This window comes from Hevea brasiliensis, chromosome 16 (assembly GCF_030052815.1).
Source record: "Hevea brasiliensis isolate MT/VB/25A 57/8 chromosome 16, ASM3005281v1, whole genome shotgun sequence".
Taxonomy (NCBI): domain Eukaryota; kingdom Viridiplantae; phylum Streptophyta; class Magnoliopsida; order Malpighiales; family Euphorbiaceae; genus Hevea; species Hevea brasiliensis.
This window is the reverse complement of record NC_079508.1, coordinates 69,594,099-69,608,695: the sequence shown is the minus strand read 5'-3', so window position 1 is coordinate 69,608,695 and position 14,597 is coordinate 69,594,099. Positions and strand designations below refer to the sequence as shown.

The 14,597-nt window shown below is 31.7% G+C and overlaps 2 protein-coding genes across 7 annotated transcripts; one reads left to right on the top strand and one right to left on the bottom strand.

Moving 5' to 3' along the window:
* The first annotated feature begins 5,080 nt into the window (after positions 1-5,080).
* On the top strand, positions 5,081-9,305 carry LOC110656105 (transcription factor GLABRA 3). Of its 5 annotated transcripts, none has more exons than XM_021812684.2 (10): positions 5,109-5,191; positions 6,006-6,053; positions 6,160-6,304; positions 6,612-6,866; positions 6,958-7,054; positions 7,186-7,200; positions 7,370-7,426; positions 7,517-8,332; positions 8,420-8,863; positions 9,033-9,305. In XM_021812684.2, the coding sequence occupies exons 3-10, from the start codon at positions 6,192-6,194 to the stop codon at positions 9,102-9,104; spliced, it is 1,869 nt and encodes a 622-aa protein (XP_021668376.1). In that variant the 5' UTR covers positions 5,109-5,191; positions 6,006-6,053; positions 6,160-6,191; the 3' UTR covers positions 9,105-9,305. The 5 variants fall into 5 exon arrangements, with proteins under 5 accessions (XP_021668375.1, XP_021668376.1, XP_021668378.1 ...); XM_021812686.2 differs by having other exon boundaries at positions 5,133-5,795; XM_021812683.2 differs by lacking the exon at positions 6,006-6,053 and having other exon boundaries at positions 5,081-5,191.
* A 1,143-nt stretch (positions 9,306-10,448) lies between these two features.
* Positions 10,449-12,156, bottom strand: LOC110656104 (gibberellin 20-oxidase-like protein). 2 transcript variants are annotated; one of them, XM_021812682.2, is made up of 2 exons: positions 11,690-12,156; positions 10,449-11,475 (listed from the first exon to the last, which is right to left on the bottom strand). In XM_021812682.2, exons 1-2 carry the CDS (start codon positions 12,049-12,051, stop codon positions 10,944-10,946), a joined length of 894 nt encoding a protein of 297 aa, XP_021668374.2. In that variant the 5' UTR covers positions 12,052-12,156; the 3' UTR covers positions 10,449-10,943. The 2 variants fall into 2 exon arrangements, with proteins under 2 accessions (XP_021668374.2, XP_021668373.2); XM_021812681.2 differs by having other exon boundaries at positions 10,449-11,568; positions 11,690-12,154.
* Positions 12,157-14,597: the final 2,441 nt, after the last annotated feature.

Genomic DNA, 14,597 nt, shown 5'->3' with positions numbered 1-14,597 from the left:
CTTTATATTGGGAACACCTCACGGTAACTTACTTATGTAAGATGGTTATGCGTCCTAATACTATGTTCTTTACGAGCAAAGCCTGCGATAGTGCGATTGCCCCATTCTTCTGTCTATCCGATCATCATTTAGCATTAAGTCAAGGTGGGGCCCTCCATTGCGTCGAGGTTAAAGATGACAGCCGAATTAGGGCGATTACACTATAGGTCGAGTCTCTAGGTTTAGAGGACGTCCAACCCCCCTTGCTCCCCATGATCGTGATACAACTTCACCTGTCGGTGTCCAGAGTAAATGACCCCTTGACAAGGGTTGAGCACCCATTACTCAGGACTTCCTTGCATCACAGCCATCATTGGCTTCCTACATAATACACGTATTCTTTACTTAGAGGTCTGTTCATTTTACAGTGTATTACTTTTCAGTGGAATTAAATCTTGAAGATTGATAATAAAAAGTAATTTCATTTTAATTATTTGGATACATATCAGAATGAAAAAAAAAAAAAATCAGTTTCATTCAAATTCATGAATGAAGATCACTTTTTCATTAAAAAAACAAAATTCTGTTAATAGCACTCTAATGTGATAGAGATAGATTTATTAATATAATAAAATATATTTTATGGGAGAAAAGGAATTTATTTATTAAATATTTACAAATTTATGTGCAATGTATGGATTACATCATAGCATGTATTATGGCAGAACCAGTCTAATCAATTTCTTCTTTATTTGATCAGGTAAAGATATTCCCATTGTTCACCTTAATGACAAATTAAGAATATATATAAAAGGGATTATGAATGACATATAATTTAGTTAAAGTAAGTTGAAAATGAGCAGATTATAAATTATAGTGACAGTGATTGAAAGTCACTACAAATCAAATTGTCATAGTTTTAAATTCATAAGTAACTAATAATATCCGCATGCTTGATGATCAAAATGACAAAAGGAATTTATTTATTATATTGCTTTTGGATTGTAAATTCAAAGAGCAACTTTACCATTACATTGATCATCATTTACATTAATCACATAAATTAATAACAATTAAAAAAAAATCAGATATTTTTTTTATTAAAACGTTCCAAGTAATAATTAAATTAGTATAAATAGAATTCTTCAAAGAAAAAAAATATTATAGTTATTTAATATTTTTATAATTAAAATATATTTATTTTTTTAATTAATTAAAATATTCTAACATGAAAGCAATGATAAATTATATAAATAACACCTCAACTTAAAAGTATATAACAATAAGATATTTTAATTTTAATATATAACATAAAACTTTTAATTTTTAATTTAAATAATAAAAAATTCTTTAAAATATTTAGTATTTAATTTTTAGGTTATTTTTACTGATAAGACAATTGTTATATTAAAAATTATATTTTATCTATATTAATTTGATGCTTATCCGAGAAAAAAATTATTTATATTCTCTATATATCCACAATTACAATAATTAAAATTACACTTATTAATATTTTAATAATTTAAAATTTATTTACTGAAAATTATTAATCCATAAAAAATATAAAATTTTAATTTAATAAATATCACGTAAACATAAATAATTTAAAAATTAATCATTAAAATTTATAAAAAAAAATTATATTATTTAAATTAAAAATTAAAAAATTATATATTATAAATCAAAATTTAAATATTATTATTATATATCCTTAACTTAAATTAAATTACCATGTGTATAATTTACCCGTGAAAGCCGAGACAAATGTAAAGATAGAATTTGATGAAGACAGAAAATCTAAGATATACTGTCTTCTTCACGATTGGCTCATTGTAAATTCTTTCTGGATCTCCTTTTTATAATATTTATGGAAATTTGGAAGAAGAATCTTACGACAGCACCGTCCATTACTTCACTGCCCTACTACTTCCAATCCTTTTATATATATATATATATATATATATATATATATATATATATATATTTATATATCTATTTAAAAGAAAATTATATGCATGGAATATATTATGTTTAAAAAATTAAAATTGATATTTTATAATTAATTAACATGTATCAGTAATAAAAAAAATTGATATTGGTTTATTAAAATTGGCAAAGATGTATAAAGGTCCAAATTAAATAACATGAAGCATTTATTGATTGCAACCAAAATCTCTGTTTGTCAAAACACTAATAATGGTTGGAATCCTTTAAATGTACTGGACAAAACGTGGCATGTCGTTATTGGACCACCTAGTCCAATAAGTTCTGGAAATTCTCCCATTTTAATGCACATTTTACCCATTAAAAAAAATTGTAACTTTTACCAAGCCTAATTGACAAAATGTGAATTAGACCACCATGTTTGGAGCATGAGATTTTCATTTTTAATATATATGATTTAAGTTCAAAGGCTGCATGATTAGACCACTATGCCCACTTGTTAACCCACAATTATAATGGAAGTGAGAGTTTATTAGGTTTACATTTTATAATTTATAATAATTGAATTATACATTTTATAATTGTTTTTTAAAAAATTATCATTTATTATTTATATAAGTATGCAAATAGATTTGATAATTATAATGAGATATTAAAAGTCAAAAAATTTAGGATTGATTCTATTAAATTATCATCATTTGATTTATAAATTTACTCGAAAGAAATAAAAATAGCATTAATATTTTTTTTTTCTTTTTTTAATAGGAAATTAAGGTAATGGGACTCAAATTTAAGTATATTAATTAGGTAAACAATATGCATTCAGCAATTAAATTAAAACAGACAACATTATTGGTTCTTTTTTAACTATAGGCAATTGACCATAAATAGTTTTCCCTTGGTTTGGTTTCATTTGAGTTGGATTTCATTACAGTGAGGACAATAATGTACTTTGGCTACGGTTGTCTGAACTCAAACTTAGCCAAGCCATTTAAATTTCATATAAAATCCATTTGTATTACTATCAACGAGTCAATTATTAAAAGAAACTATTGGGTAAAATTGATGTATATTTTCTTAAAATAAGTATAAATTAAAATAAATTAATATATAATTCTTTTTTTTTTATATTTAACATAGGATTAAAATTTGAATTAAATTATGAATTTCAACAGCTTATAAAATTATATAATTGGATATATATAGAAACAATATTACATAAATAATTAAATTATAATATTAAATTAACTAATATTTTATTGTATAAAATAACTCATCACTCATGCAAGTTAAATTAAAATGAATTATTACGTGATTCACTCTCTCCCCAAATTTAACAATTTTTTCTATGTTGAGGCTTAGCCACCTTAGTTTGGTGGTGGTAGCTACAACTTTAATGGGCCTGACCAATAATACGCCAGTCTCTCAAAACACATGCCTAACTCCTGTTTGGGTGAGGTGAGGAAAAGGTAAATAAGGGCAATGAGGAGTAAATAATTATTATACTCCTGTATTGAGACGAGGTGAATTAGTAAAAGATAAAGGTAAGTAAGGATAAGGCTTACTCTCTCTTACTCCTTAAATTTTAATTTTTCTTACAATTAAAATTGGGGTGTAAGTAGAGGAAGTTGATAGCTGAAAATTACTTTATTTTTTATTTTTCTATTATATCATTAATTTTTTATTAAAAATTTAATTATGCTCAGTAAAAATAAACCTAGAGTATCACTACAAATAAATGCATTATCTCTCAAGTGGCCATACATAGTTTTTCTGCTTTCAATCATTTATTTTTAAATAGTTTGCTATAATTATTATTCTTCAATTATTATTTTTTTATTTATTCTTTCAATAGTTTGTTTCAATTATTATGCTTTAATTATCATTTTTTTTCTAAATAATCCATTTTTTATTCCATTTTTATTAAATTTGTGTATTATTATTTTGATTTATTAATTTTATGATTTATTTATAGTGGATCATTATTATTTGTAAATTTAAGATTTAATTTAATAAATTATTTTAAAAAAATAATATTTTTATACTTTTAATAATAATTTATCATTCTTTCAACTCTTTCTAAATATGAAGAATATACATTACATTTTCTTACATTTTCATTAATTCACCTCTTTTCAAATATAATTTTTTTTATTATAACTATTTATAGGGAAAAACAGTTTTCGGTTTAAATCAAAAAACCAAACTGAACCGATTCAATTCGATTCAATTGGTTCTGTTTTAAAATTCAATCGGTTCGGTTCAGTTATTTTCATAAAAAATAAAAAAATCAAACCGAACCGAAATTATTAATATATATAGGAAATAAAAAAAAATCAAATCAAATCGAATCAAACCGAAATAAAAAACCTAACCGAACCTTAAGATTTTTGAGTTTTGATTTCTATTTTTTTTTTGTTTTTATGTTTTATTATTTAGATTTAATATTAAAAATATGAAATTTTATAAATTTCAATTTGATCGATTTAAAATCAAACCAGAACAGATATTTATCGATTTGATTCGATTAGGTTTTCTCTTATTAATCGGTTTGATTAAATTTTTAAAATTTTTAATTTTTGATTTTCGATTTTATCAGTTCAGTTCGATTCAAAACCTAACCAATCATTTGCACACTCCTAACAATTTCATTATTCCCCTTTCTTATCCTCTCTTATTCTTCCATTAATTACCCTTTCTCACACATCCAAACATAGCCTAAAATGGGTAATTGGGAAGGGTAAAATTATAGTCACAGGCATAGTACACAGGCAGGCAATAATATTGTAATGAAACCCAACTGCCAGTCAACTCAAGCATTTCCATTTAACAAAAAAAAAAAAAAAATCACGCATTTCGATTTTAGATCTCTTATAAGTTCACTCCAGTTTTTGCTTCATCCACTTCACTGCTCGGATTTACATTCTTTCATTTTGGAAAAAATAATAATTTATTATATTCACTTTTAAAATTTAACTATTTTTTTATAATTTTTCTTATTTTAAATTTTCTAACCATGCATCATTAATAATAATAATAATAATTTTCAATACATTTATAGAAAAATAAACAAGCAAAAAAAAGTGCAGCAAGGAAAAAAAGGGGTGGAGATAGCATTTGAGGCGAGACATACGCGTATGAAAGAAACGTGTAATAATTATTCTTGGTTTTTTCTTCCTTATTATTTATCACCAAATCCTCCACCCATCAAAGCATATGGAGGAGGAGAGGATGACTTCACCATGGCAGCAGATTAAATGCTCAAGTGAGCCACTGTTTTGTCTACGTCTTCTCTTCTCTATCTAATATATTTCCCTCTACATTCCCTTCTTTTCTCTTCTTCCATTTTATATGTTTCTCTTCTTTGGACCAGAAACAAGTCTCAAGAAGAGAATCTTTTTTTCTATTATTTTTTTGGAGCTCAATGATCCATGAAGAAATGAAGCACAGCGCTTACTTGGATATATGTGAATGATATAGGAAAGTAGACTACTGTTTCCTTTCTGTTATTTTACCGGCCATTAGAGACTGGGTTTCTTGAGCTGGTTTCTTGGATTTCCGGTTTGAAAATGATTACATCCACTTCATCAAATAACTTGTTTTCTGTGGCACTACTGCAGTAGCCAAAACCCAGATCTTTCATAAGCTCTTGAAAGGGTTCTTTTTGTTTTCAGAACATAATACATATATAATATGTTTCATAGGCCCCTATCTTTTTTTCCTGCGTTTATTTTGATAAGGCTGCAAAGCTTTTCGGTGAAAGAAATTTTTTATTTTTTTTCGATACGGCTTTAAAGCTTTTCAGTGATAAACCAAGTCACCATTTATGAGATTGAAAGTGAAAGCCAAGAAAGCTGCTTCTATTATTGGTAGTCTTCCTTCTCTTTTCTTTCTTCTCTCTCCTTCAAAGTGAGTGTTCTGATGAGAGACCAATTACTACTGGTCCAGTGGCGGAGGATTCCTGCAAATTGAATCCTTGTGCTTTTTTTTTTTTTTTTTTTTTTTTGTTGAGTCTTCATTACTACGTAAAAACACCTATCTTGTGTTCTAGTTAGTGTAATTCTGTTCCTTTCTGGCAGGACTAACTTTTTTCTTGCACTTTAGTTTCCTTAACCAAACCCACATAGGTTTGTTCCTTTGCCATACAAGAAACAATATTCTGAGCTGATCAATCTGAATATTCCATTTCTAAAGTTGGCTTCTTGTTTTGAAAAATGGATCTGATGTGAATAGGTGGGGAGTGTAACCGTTTTTGAGCTTAAGACATGGCTCAGGAGAAAGTGCTAGAGAAGAACCTCAAGAAACAGCTTGCTCTTGCTGTGAGAAGCATTCAATGGAGCTATGCAATCTTCTGGTCCATTTCTGCTACACAACCAGGGTATTAAACTTTCCATATCTGCTCTGTTTTTATTGTCGTTATTGGTGTGAATAGTTTCTCTTTATTTCTTAGAAATTGGTGATTTTTACCTCAAAAACAATCTTTGAGAGAAATTTTGTTTATTAACAACCTCAAGAAAGGGATGGTTGCAGCAAGTTCATTCTTTTAGAACTTCAATTAATTTTCTGGTCTCAGCGAAATCTAGGATTTCATGTTCAGCTTAGCTTCCCTTGTATCCAGCCATTCATGCTCCTATTTATAACAAAAGACGTCTTGTTCTTATTGGTGGCAAATGTGAATTCTGTAGGGTATTGGAGTGGGGAGATGGGTACTACAATGGAGATATTAAGACAAGGAAAACAATTCAATCCATAGAGCTTAATGCGGACCAATTGGGTTTACAGAGAAGTGAACAACTGAGAGAACTCTATGAGTCTCTTTCGGCTGGTGAAGGCAGCCCACAAGCTAGGAGACCTTCAGTAGCATTATCCCCAGAAGATCTCACTGATACAGAGTGGTATTACTTGGTCTGCATGTCTTTTGTATTCAACATTGGCCAAGGGTAACTTTATTTTTTCTTCATGGACTTCTCTTCAACAACTTTTGTTTTTAATGCTCAATTATGGTTAATTCTTCCTCTGCATTGGTCTTAGCTTGCCAGGAAGAACCTTAGCAACTGGCCAACCTATTTGGCTGTGCAATGCTTATTATGCAGATAGCAAAATATTCAGCCGCTCTCTGCTAGCTAAGGTAGGTTCTTGTTTCTTGCTTGAGATCCAGATTCATTTCAGATATGTTCAATGTGAGAAGATGAAACTAAATATTTCTTTATCTGATTTCAATTTTGTCTATAATTGAACTGTGGAATCCATCACCCTCAGAGCGCATCTATTCAGGTACCAATTCTAACTATTTTCTGATAGAGCCCTGTTTTATGGGCATGATAACACAGCATTGCCATTTTACCTGAATGCAGATTGTGCAACTAGTAAACTTAGAATTTATGAATTTTGAAAACTTACTTGAAGGTATACTAATGGCAGCCTTTCTTGTTCAAACTTTCAGACTGTAGTATGCTTTCCATTCTTGAGAGGTGTGGTCGAGCTAGGGGTGACTGAGATGGTATGTGTCCGTTTCTGCTCATGGTATAATGAACCATAGTTTTGCGATGGGCGCATCTGAATGCCAATTTAATGAGTTGTTTTTCTGAAGGTTTTAGAGGACCCAAGTCTCATTCAGCATGTTAAAACTTCGTTCTTGGACATTAAATGTCCTACAGTTGCTACAAATACCAGTACAAGAAGTGACAAAGAACTTGCTGGTGCTGCTTTTGATCAGGAGGTGCTAGAGGTCAAATCAATTCCAGTGGTAGCATGTGAAGAATTAGATGCAGTTTCCCCCAATGACAGTTCAAATAATCAACCGGAAGAGGATTCATTTATGGTTGAAGGGATAAATGGAGGAGCTTCTCAAGTGCAAAGTTGGCAGCTAATGGATGATGACTGTGTTCATTATTCCTTGAATTCTAGTGACTGCATATCTCAAACCATTGTAGATCCTGTAAAGGTTGCTCCTCTTACTAACAACGAAAAGGCCAATCTGCAAGATGTTCAAGACTGCAACCACACCAAACTGACTGCACTGGATCTTCGAAGTGATGATTTTCATTATCAAAGTGTTCTCTCATCTCTCTTAAAGACCTCCCATCCATTAATTCTAGGATCACATTGTCAAAATGGTAACAAGGTATCCAGCTTCGTCAGTTGGAAGAAAGTGGGATTGGTGCATTATCAGATATCAAAAGGTGCACCCGCGCAGAAACTATTGAAGAAGATACTGTTTGAAGTTCCTCGAATGCATGTCAGTGGCTTGCCCGAGTCCCCAGAAGACAACAGCAATAGAATTGGAGTTTGGAGACCAGAGGCGGATGACATAGGTGCAAACAATGTATTACTAGAGAGAAAACGAAGAGAAAAGCTAAATGAGAGATTTATGATTCTCAAATCGATTGTTCCTTCAAGCAACAAGGTTAGTAAAGGTTAAAACTCTGTTTTTGAGAATCATTTTCCCATAAACAGGAAAGCCATAGATTAAAATTTTGTCTTTTTTATGCAGGCGGATAAATTATCTATCCTAGATGAGACAATAGAATACCTGCAACAGATGGAAAGAAGAGTTGAAGAGTTGGAATCATGCAGGGATTCAACAGAGTTAGAGGCAAGAACAAGAAGGAAACGCCAAGATGCCATAGAGAGAACATCTGATAACTATGGCAGCTACAAAATTCGTAATAACAAGAAGCCTCTGGTAAACAAGAGAAAAGCTTGCAACATTGATGAAACAGAGCCAGGGATGGATTATGACATATCAAAAGATACTTCAACTGATAACATAATTGTCTGTATGAACGACAAGGATGTACTAATTGAGATCAAGTGTCCTTGGAGGGAGGGATTATTGCTGGAGATCATTGATGCAGCAACTCAGCTGCATTTAGATTCTCACTCAGTTCAATCATCCACCATTGATGGGATTCTTTCTCTGACAATCAAATCTAAGGTATAAATTCAGTAGTACAAACGCATTTTACACCATCTAACCATTTCTATGAAAACTTGCTAATATGAAAATTGGTACAAACACTTCCTAATATTGAAGGATATACATCTTATTGAATGATTATCATTAACTATGAATATTTGAAGTAATGTTGATATGTTTATTGCAGCAGAAGGGATTAACAGCTTGGTCAGCTAGGGCGATCAAGCAAGTACTTGAAAGAGTTGCTTCTAAATGTTGAAGCTTGGACTCACATGGATGTCTGGTTATTTTTGTCATTGGAATTTCACTGCTTCTGTTGTAAAATTATGTACGATCACGGTTATTAGCGCAGAGGATTTTCCTCCATGTAGAGTAGCCTAATAGGCAGAAATAAACCTGTTTCGAATGTTGTTATTTTCTTAAGTGATCATGTATCTATAGTATGCACTTCTGCACCTAATAGGAACTCACGTCTTATAACAATACCAAATTCATAAAAATGTACTTGCAGATGCAATTTAGAAAAGATCAGAATCTGATTTCAGCCACTCAAATGAGATACAAATCCAGGGAAAATAATGCCAGTATTTTTGGAGTTTCTGGATGTAAATTTGGTTCAACCCCCTGTAACAGATTGTGCATTTCTTTCAAAAGGTGTTGGCACTCTTCACCGGCAAAGGACAAATTCAACAGGTTGGTGTGTGTCAGCAGCAAATGGAAAACTTGAGATTCACCACTGGATTGGAATGAAGTGCTTTTAGCAAAGCAGTAACCCATTCGAATAGTCAAAAATAAAGGATGAAAAAATGGGAATTTTTCAAAGTATATATAGAAAAATTAACAATGCTGGCTGACAAGGAGTAGGCACAAAACATACCATCATTGACTCTTGAATAATAGATCGCTTCTGCATTAGAAATGTGGACTTTGTCACTTTTGTATTAGGTTGATAGAGACTTTACATTGTTTTGGGCAAGCACGCAAGCTTAGATTAAGTTGCTTGTAGAATGAAATGAGATTTATATATTTTGTCTTGTGCATCTTAATAACATTTACACTTCACATGTATCATAGTTTCTTTTCTTGCACTAAAGTCTTTTGTAGAAATGAAAAATCTGCTATCTTTAACTGCAATTCTACTACCCACCTCATATTTAATGAAAATAAAGCCACTTTGAAAAGTAAATTCTTTGATTTTTGTTTACATTATTAATTAAATACTTAATCACAGTTTAATAGTCACTATTAAATATGCATTGAATTTTGTGTTCATAAGTTTTAATTTTGTTACATGTTATATTTTTGATAGGTAGTATAATATTTAATGGATTCGTCAATTAAAAAGGCTAATGGCTAGCTTTCAAGAACAAAATCTATCCTAGAGTGAGAGTTGGAGTTAATTTTTAACGCCTTATAATTAATATATTTAAGAAAATATATATTTTCTTTTACCTAGAGGCAAAGATTTAATCAAATAGCCCACCAAAGTGTGAAAGAGGTGAAACATTTATCATGATTATAATTTGTAAAGTAGTAACATAGTCAATGCCATAAAACAAAAAGTTGATAGCTCACCATTTTTGGTTAGAAAGATAATGGCTAATTTGTTCCATGATAATATCATCGTTCTATTAAAATATTAATTTACTAAAACCCTATACAAAACCATTATCAAAGACAAGAAACAAGAAAATTAATCCAACGGCCAGCAAATCCACTAACTATAATATGTAAGTCCCACAATATAAAATGTTGAATTTCGATAGTACTGAAGATTTCTGCTCATAATTACAGGATCCTAATAACTAACCACATTTGCTCCTATTTCTTTTTTCATAAGCAAGATTCAAACTTCTTCTGAACAAGACGATCCATGCCCAACCTGCTGCATCTAAACCAAGAAACATTGCCAACAACTAACTAAAGCAAACAAGAAAAGACACAAAAGCTCTATTTCAATGCCAAAAAGAACAAAGAGTTTTGCTTTTCACAAAGGGTGTTGTAAAATAACAACTTTCAAGCTCTTAGGGTTGAAGAATCCAATAAAAACACAGTTAACTAGTGCAGACATACATTTCACCAAGCACCACCGACAGCATTACAATTTCTTATCCAATATCACTGCAAGTTTCAGCCCGGCAAAATCATTTACAGTGCAACCAATTTTATCAAACTTACCTTCCTCATTATTCTCTCTAAATTTTAGATAATCCAAGCAGACAAATGGCTTATATAATCTTAAGTTTTCTTCTCCTATAATGTCATCCGGTGCTGAGATCACCTTCTCATCCTCAAAACACCAAAAGAAAGCAAGAGAAAGGCGATTTACAAATCGCTTTAAAATAACACGGTGCTCAGATGATCTTAACTGCCCATTGCTCCACGCCTGCATCATGTCTCCAACATTAACTACAAGAGCATTCTCACATGGGCATATATCCATCCATTCCCCTTGCCTAGATCTCATTTGCAGCCCCCCAGTCTCATCCTGATAAAGTATTGTTATGCAACTCATATCAGTGTGCATGCCAAGTCCTTCAACCTCCTTTTCTTCAACATTCTTTGGAGGTGAATAATTTACAATCCTCAAATACCCATGACAGTTGCTGAATTCTGAATCATAAAACTTCCTGTCATAACCATCACCCAAACTCATTAATAAAACCTTTATGATCCTCCTTGATAACTCTATCATCTTGTTTCCATACTCCTGTAATATCTCACTATGTGGTGGAAGAGAGGTAACACAATTAATATGTGCAATACATATAACTAAAACTGCGGAAAAATATATATAATTATTATAATAAATAAAATTCACAAGTTATTTGAAAGAAATTTCACCTAAATTCACACTTCTGTTGACTAAATAGCACATCAGCAGAACTCTTAGCAGAAGCAAAAAAATCTGGTCCTGACACCCGCAAGCTTTCAAAATAAGGTGACGCTATGAAACGAGGAGTATACGTTTTCAAGCACGATGATGGGCCGAGCTTGAGTTTGGAATCCAAAGGAATGCTAAAGATTTGCTTTGAACATGAACAAACTTCATCAAACAAGTTTTTTGAGATACCGTGGTTGATGATATAAAAGAAGCCCCACTCTTGACAGGCTTTATAAAGGGTAGATAGGGAGGAGATCTCAATAGATTGAGATAAATCTAACACAGGAAGCTTAAAAGACGTCTTGTGTTCAGACATAGTCATAAAGGAAAATGCAATGGTTGCTTCTGTTGAATCAAAGTGCAAGGCTAAGGGGTAGGCTACATTCAGATAGGTGCTAGAGTGGAATAAGTTTTATATAACACTATGATAACGCCAATTTTCAAAGGAGCATTTTGATTAATTCTACCACATTCAGAAATGATAAGGTAACTTTATGGACCCTAATTATTTTGCCACCACTAAGTATTACAAAATAATTTTCATTTAGGGATGAAGATCCAAGCACCGCATTAATGAGTAACATTGGTCAAGAATAAAGAGCGGGCACACTGAGTCCAGTGGTTATCCAAATCACAACTTTTAGAAGGCAATTCATACCACAAAACCAAAGATGGTGGAGACCACAGACCATTATCACCACATAAAAGGTAAAAATGTGAGCAGAACAAGAAGCAACAAATGAACATGACATTCAGACTTTAAAAATCAGTATCACATATAGTGAAATTCAGATGTTTGAGTCACATAAAGACAATTAAACAAACGCCATATGAGTTACACATGGGTACAGATATGCACAAAGCACATTTCGTTGACAGAAGATGGCCTATGTGAGCTTTATAGGGAGAGAAGGTTTGTCAATTGGGATTTGGTGATTTGAATACATAGAAAGTGGGAATTAGGCCTCGTAGATTGAAAGAAGTGTTGTTTTAGGGCAAGGACACAGTAAATTTTCTAACAGCAGCAAAACAACACCTCACAAGTGTTTGTTTTGGTGAATTATATGCTGGAAAAAAAACATAGAGATTATCTCTGAAATTAGTTAAAAAGTACCAAAAACAACAATAAGAAGAAACAAGGTTGGATGTTCTGTGGACAGCAATAGGAAGTTGATTTAAAAGATTGTCATTTGGGATTGAAATATTGATGTTTAGTGGCTGGTTTACTTGCTTGAGACTGTAGCATAAGGTAGAGAAATTAGAAGAGGCATAGGAGCATATAATTCCACTTTAAAATGACAAACTTAACCCAACATTCTTATTATGATAGACTCTAGTATCTGTAAGAAATTTCCTACCAAGTATAATGAAAGAAAGATGCCCAATATTTAAGATTATGAATCAAAACCCAAAATAATAACAAAACCTAATAGCAACGTATAACCCAATTTAAAATGCATTTGACTGTAACAAAAGCTAAAAGTTTAGCCTTATGAATGAAGAAGTTAATCAAGTAAGCCACCACATCCAATTTGGAAGCCAGATAATTGAGTTGAGATGAGTTGAATTGCACTGTAAAATGCCCTTGGCAGAACAGACATAAAAACATATAAATCTAAGTAAGAATTTAGAAGAAGGGACAATTCTAAAACCTTGATGACTAAGAAAGTTTACACTAGAACGAAATGGTTTCTTTTCGCATATGATTAATGGTTATAATCCTACATTCTACAATTGGTTATTTCTTCTCCAATCACGTAGTAGATGCCACATCATTATGTGACAAACAAGAAATATTAACTTTCATGTGCAAATAAAGGAAAAGAACATAGCAAACCACAGAAAAAGAGCATATACTATAAAAATTTATCATCATCAAGTTTTAATGGAATGTTTGCATAATATTGTTCTCTCCAAACCCGACAACCCCCACCCCCCCACCCCCCCAACCCCTCCCCCCCAACACACACACACACACGCAACAACCCAAACCCCCCAAAAAAAAAAGAAAAAAGAAAAAAGAATAATAATAATAATAACAACAACTTATAAGAATTAGGTAATATAGATTCCAGCAAAGATAACAAGAATCAAAATAATCACAACATACAACAGCTGAACTCATTTTCCTTCTTGCCAATCTCACAGAAAGGATAAGAAGCAAGCATTGACTAGATGTATACAAAGCCTTTACACAACCACGGAGTTATACTTGGTTTCTATCGAGCCTTGAACATCCAAGATGCCATCATTCCCATTCAATTGTTGATGGAGGCTTTGATGTGATGTCTTGAACAACTCGGTTTACACCCCTCACAATATTACAAATTTTTCGAGCCACATCATCAAGGAACTTGTGTTCAAAATAGTACCTGGAATTTCACAATTTGGGAAGGGGTCAGAAGGAACTTACAATTGCATTGATGCAGCAGCAATGAGGACGAATACTTGAATAGGGCTTAGATGACTTGCCATATATCATTGTGGTTATATTCTCATCCTGGAGAATGATTAACTCGAGCCTTTAAACCAAAACAGCCATCAATGTGAAATAATAATTCTTTATTGGAGATGGTTTAACCATGGTCTCAAAGCAAATTAAGGGGCATGAAGGAATTCAACTAGGATACATACTGACCCTGAAAAGTCTCTTCTAATAGAAAACAACACTATATACCTCTGTGCATACGTACAGATTAGACACATATACATGCAAAGATACATACAAAAGTAGATAAAATTCATTAAAATTGACAATATAGCACTCATGGTAAATCATGAGGTGGCTTAAATCCAAAAGAAGACATATAGTTTTGTAGATACCAACATATGATTTGGAATTAGAACCCAAGGAATAGCTATCAGCAT

Bases quoted from the DNA above. Each gene is read 5' to 3' on its own strand.
- LOC110656105 (XM_021812683.2), top strand. From the start codon at position 6,192: ATGGCTCAGGAGAAAGTGCTAGAGAAGAACCTCAAGAAACAGCTTGCT. The intron at 6,305-6,611 runs GTATTAAACTTT...TGAATTCTGTAG, and splicing joins ATTTCTGCTACACAACCAGG to GGTATTGGAGTGGGGAGATG. The intron at 6,867-6,957 runs GTAACTTTATTT...CATTGGTCTTAG, and splicing joins GTATTCAACATTGGCCAAGG to CTTGCCAGGAAGAACCTTAG.
- LOC110656104 (XM_021812681.2), bottom strand. From the start codon at position 12,051: ATGACTATGTCTGAACACAAGACGTCTTTTAAGCTTCCTGTGTTAGAT. The intron at 11,569-11,689 runs GTGAAATTTCTT...TCCACCACATAG, and splicing joins CAACAGAAGTGTGAATTTAG to TGAGATATTACAGGAGTATG.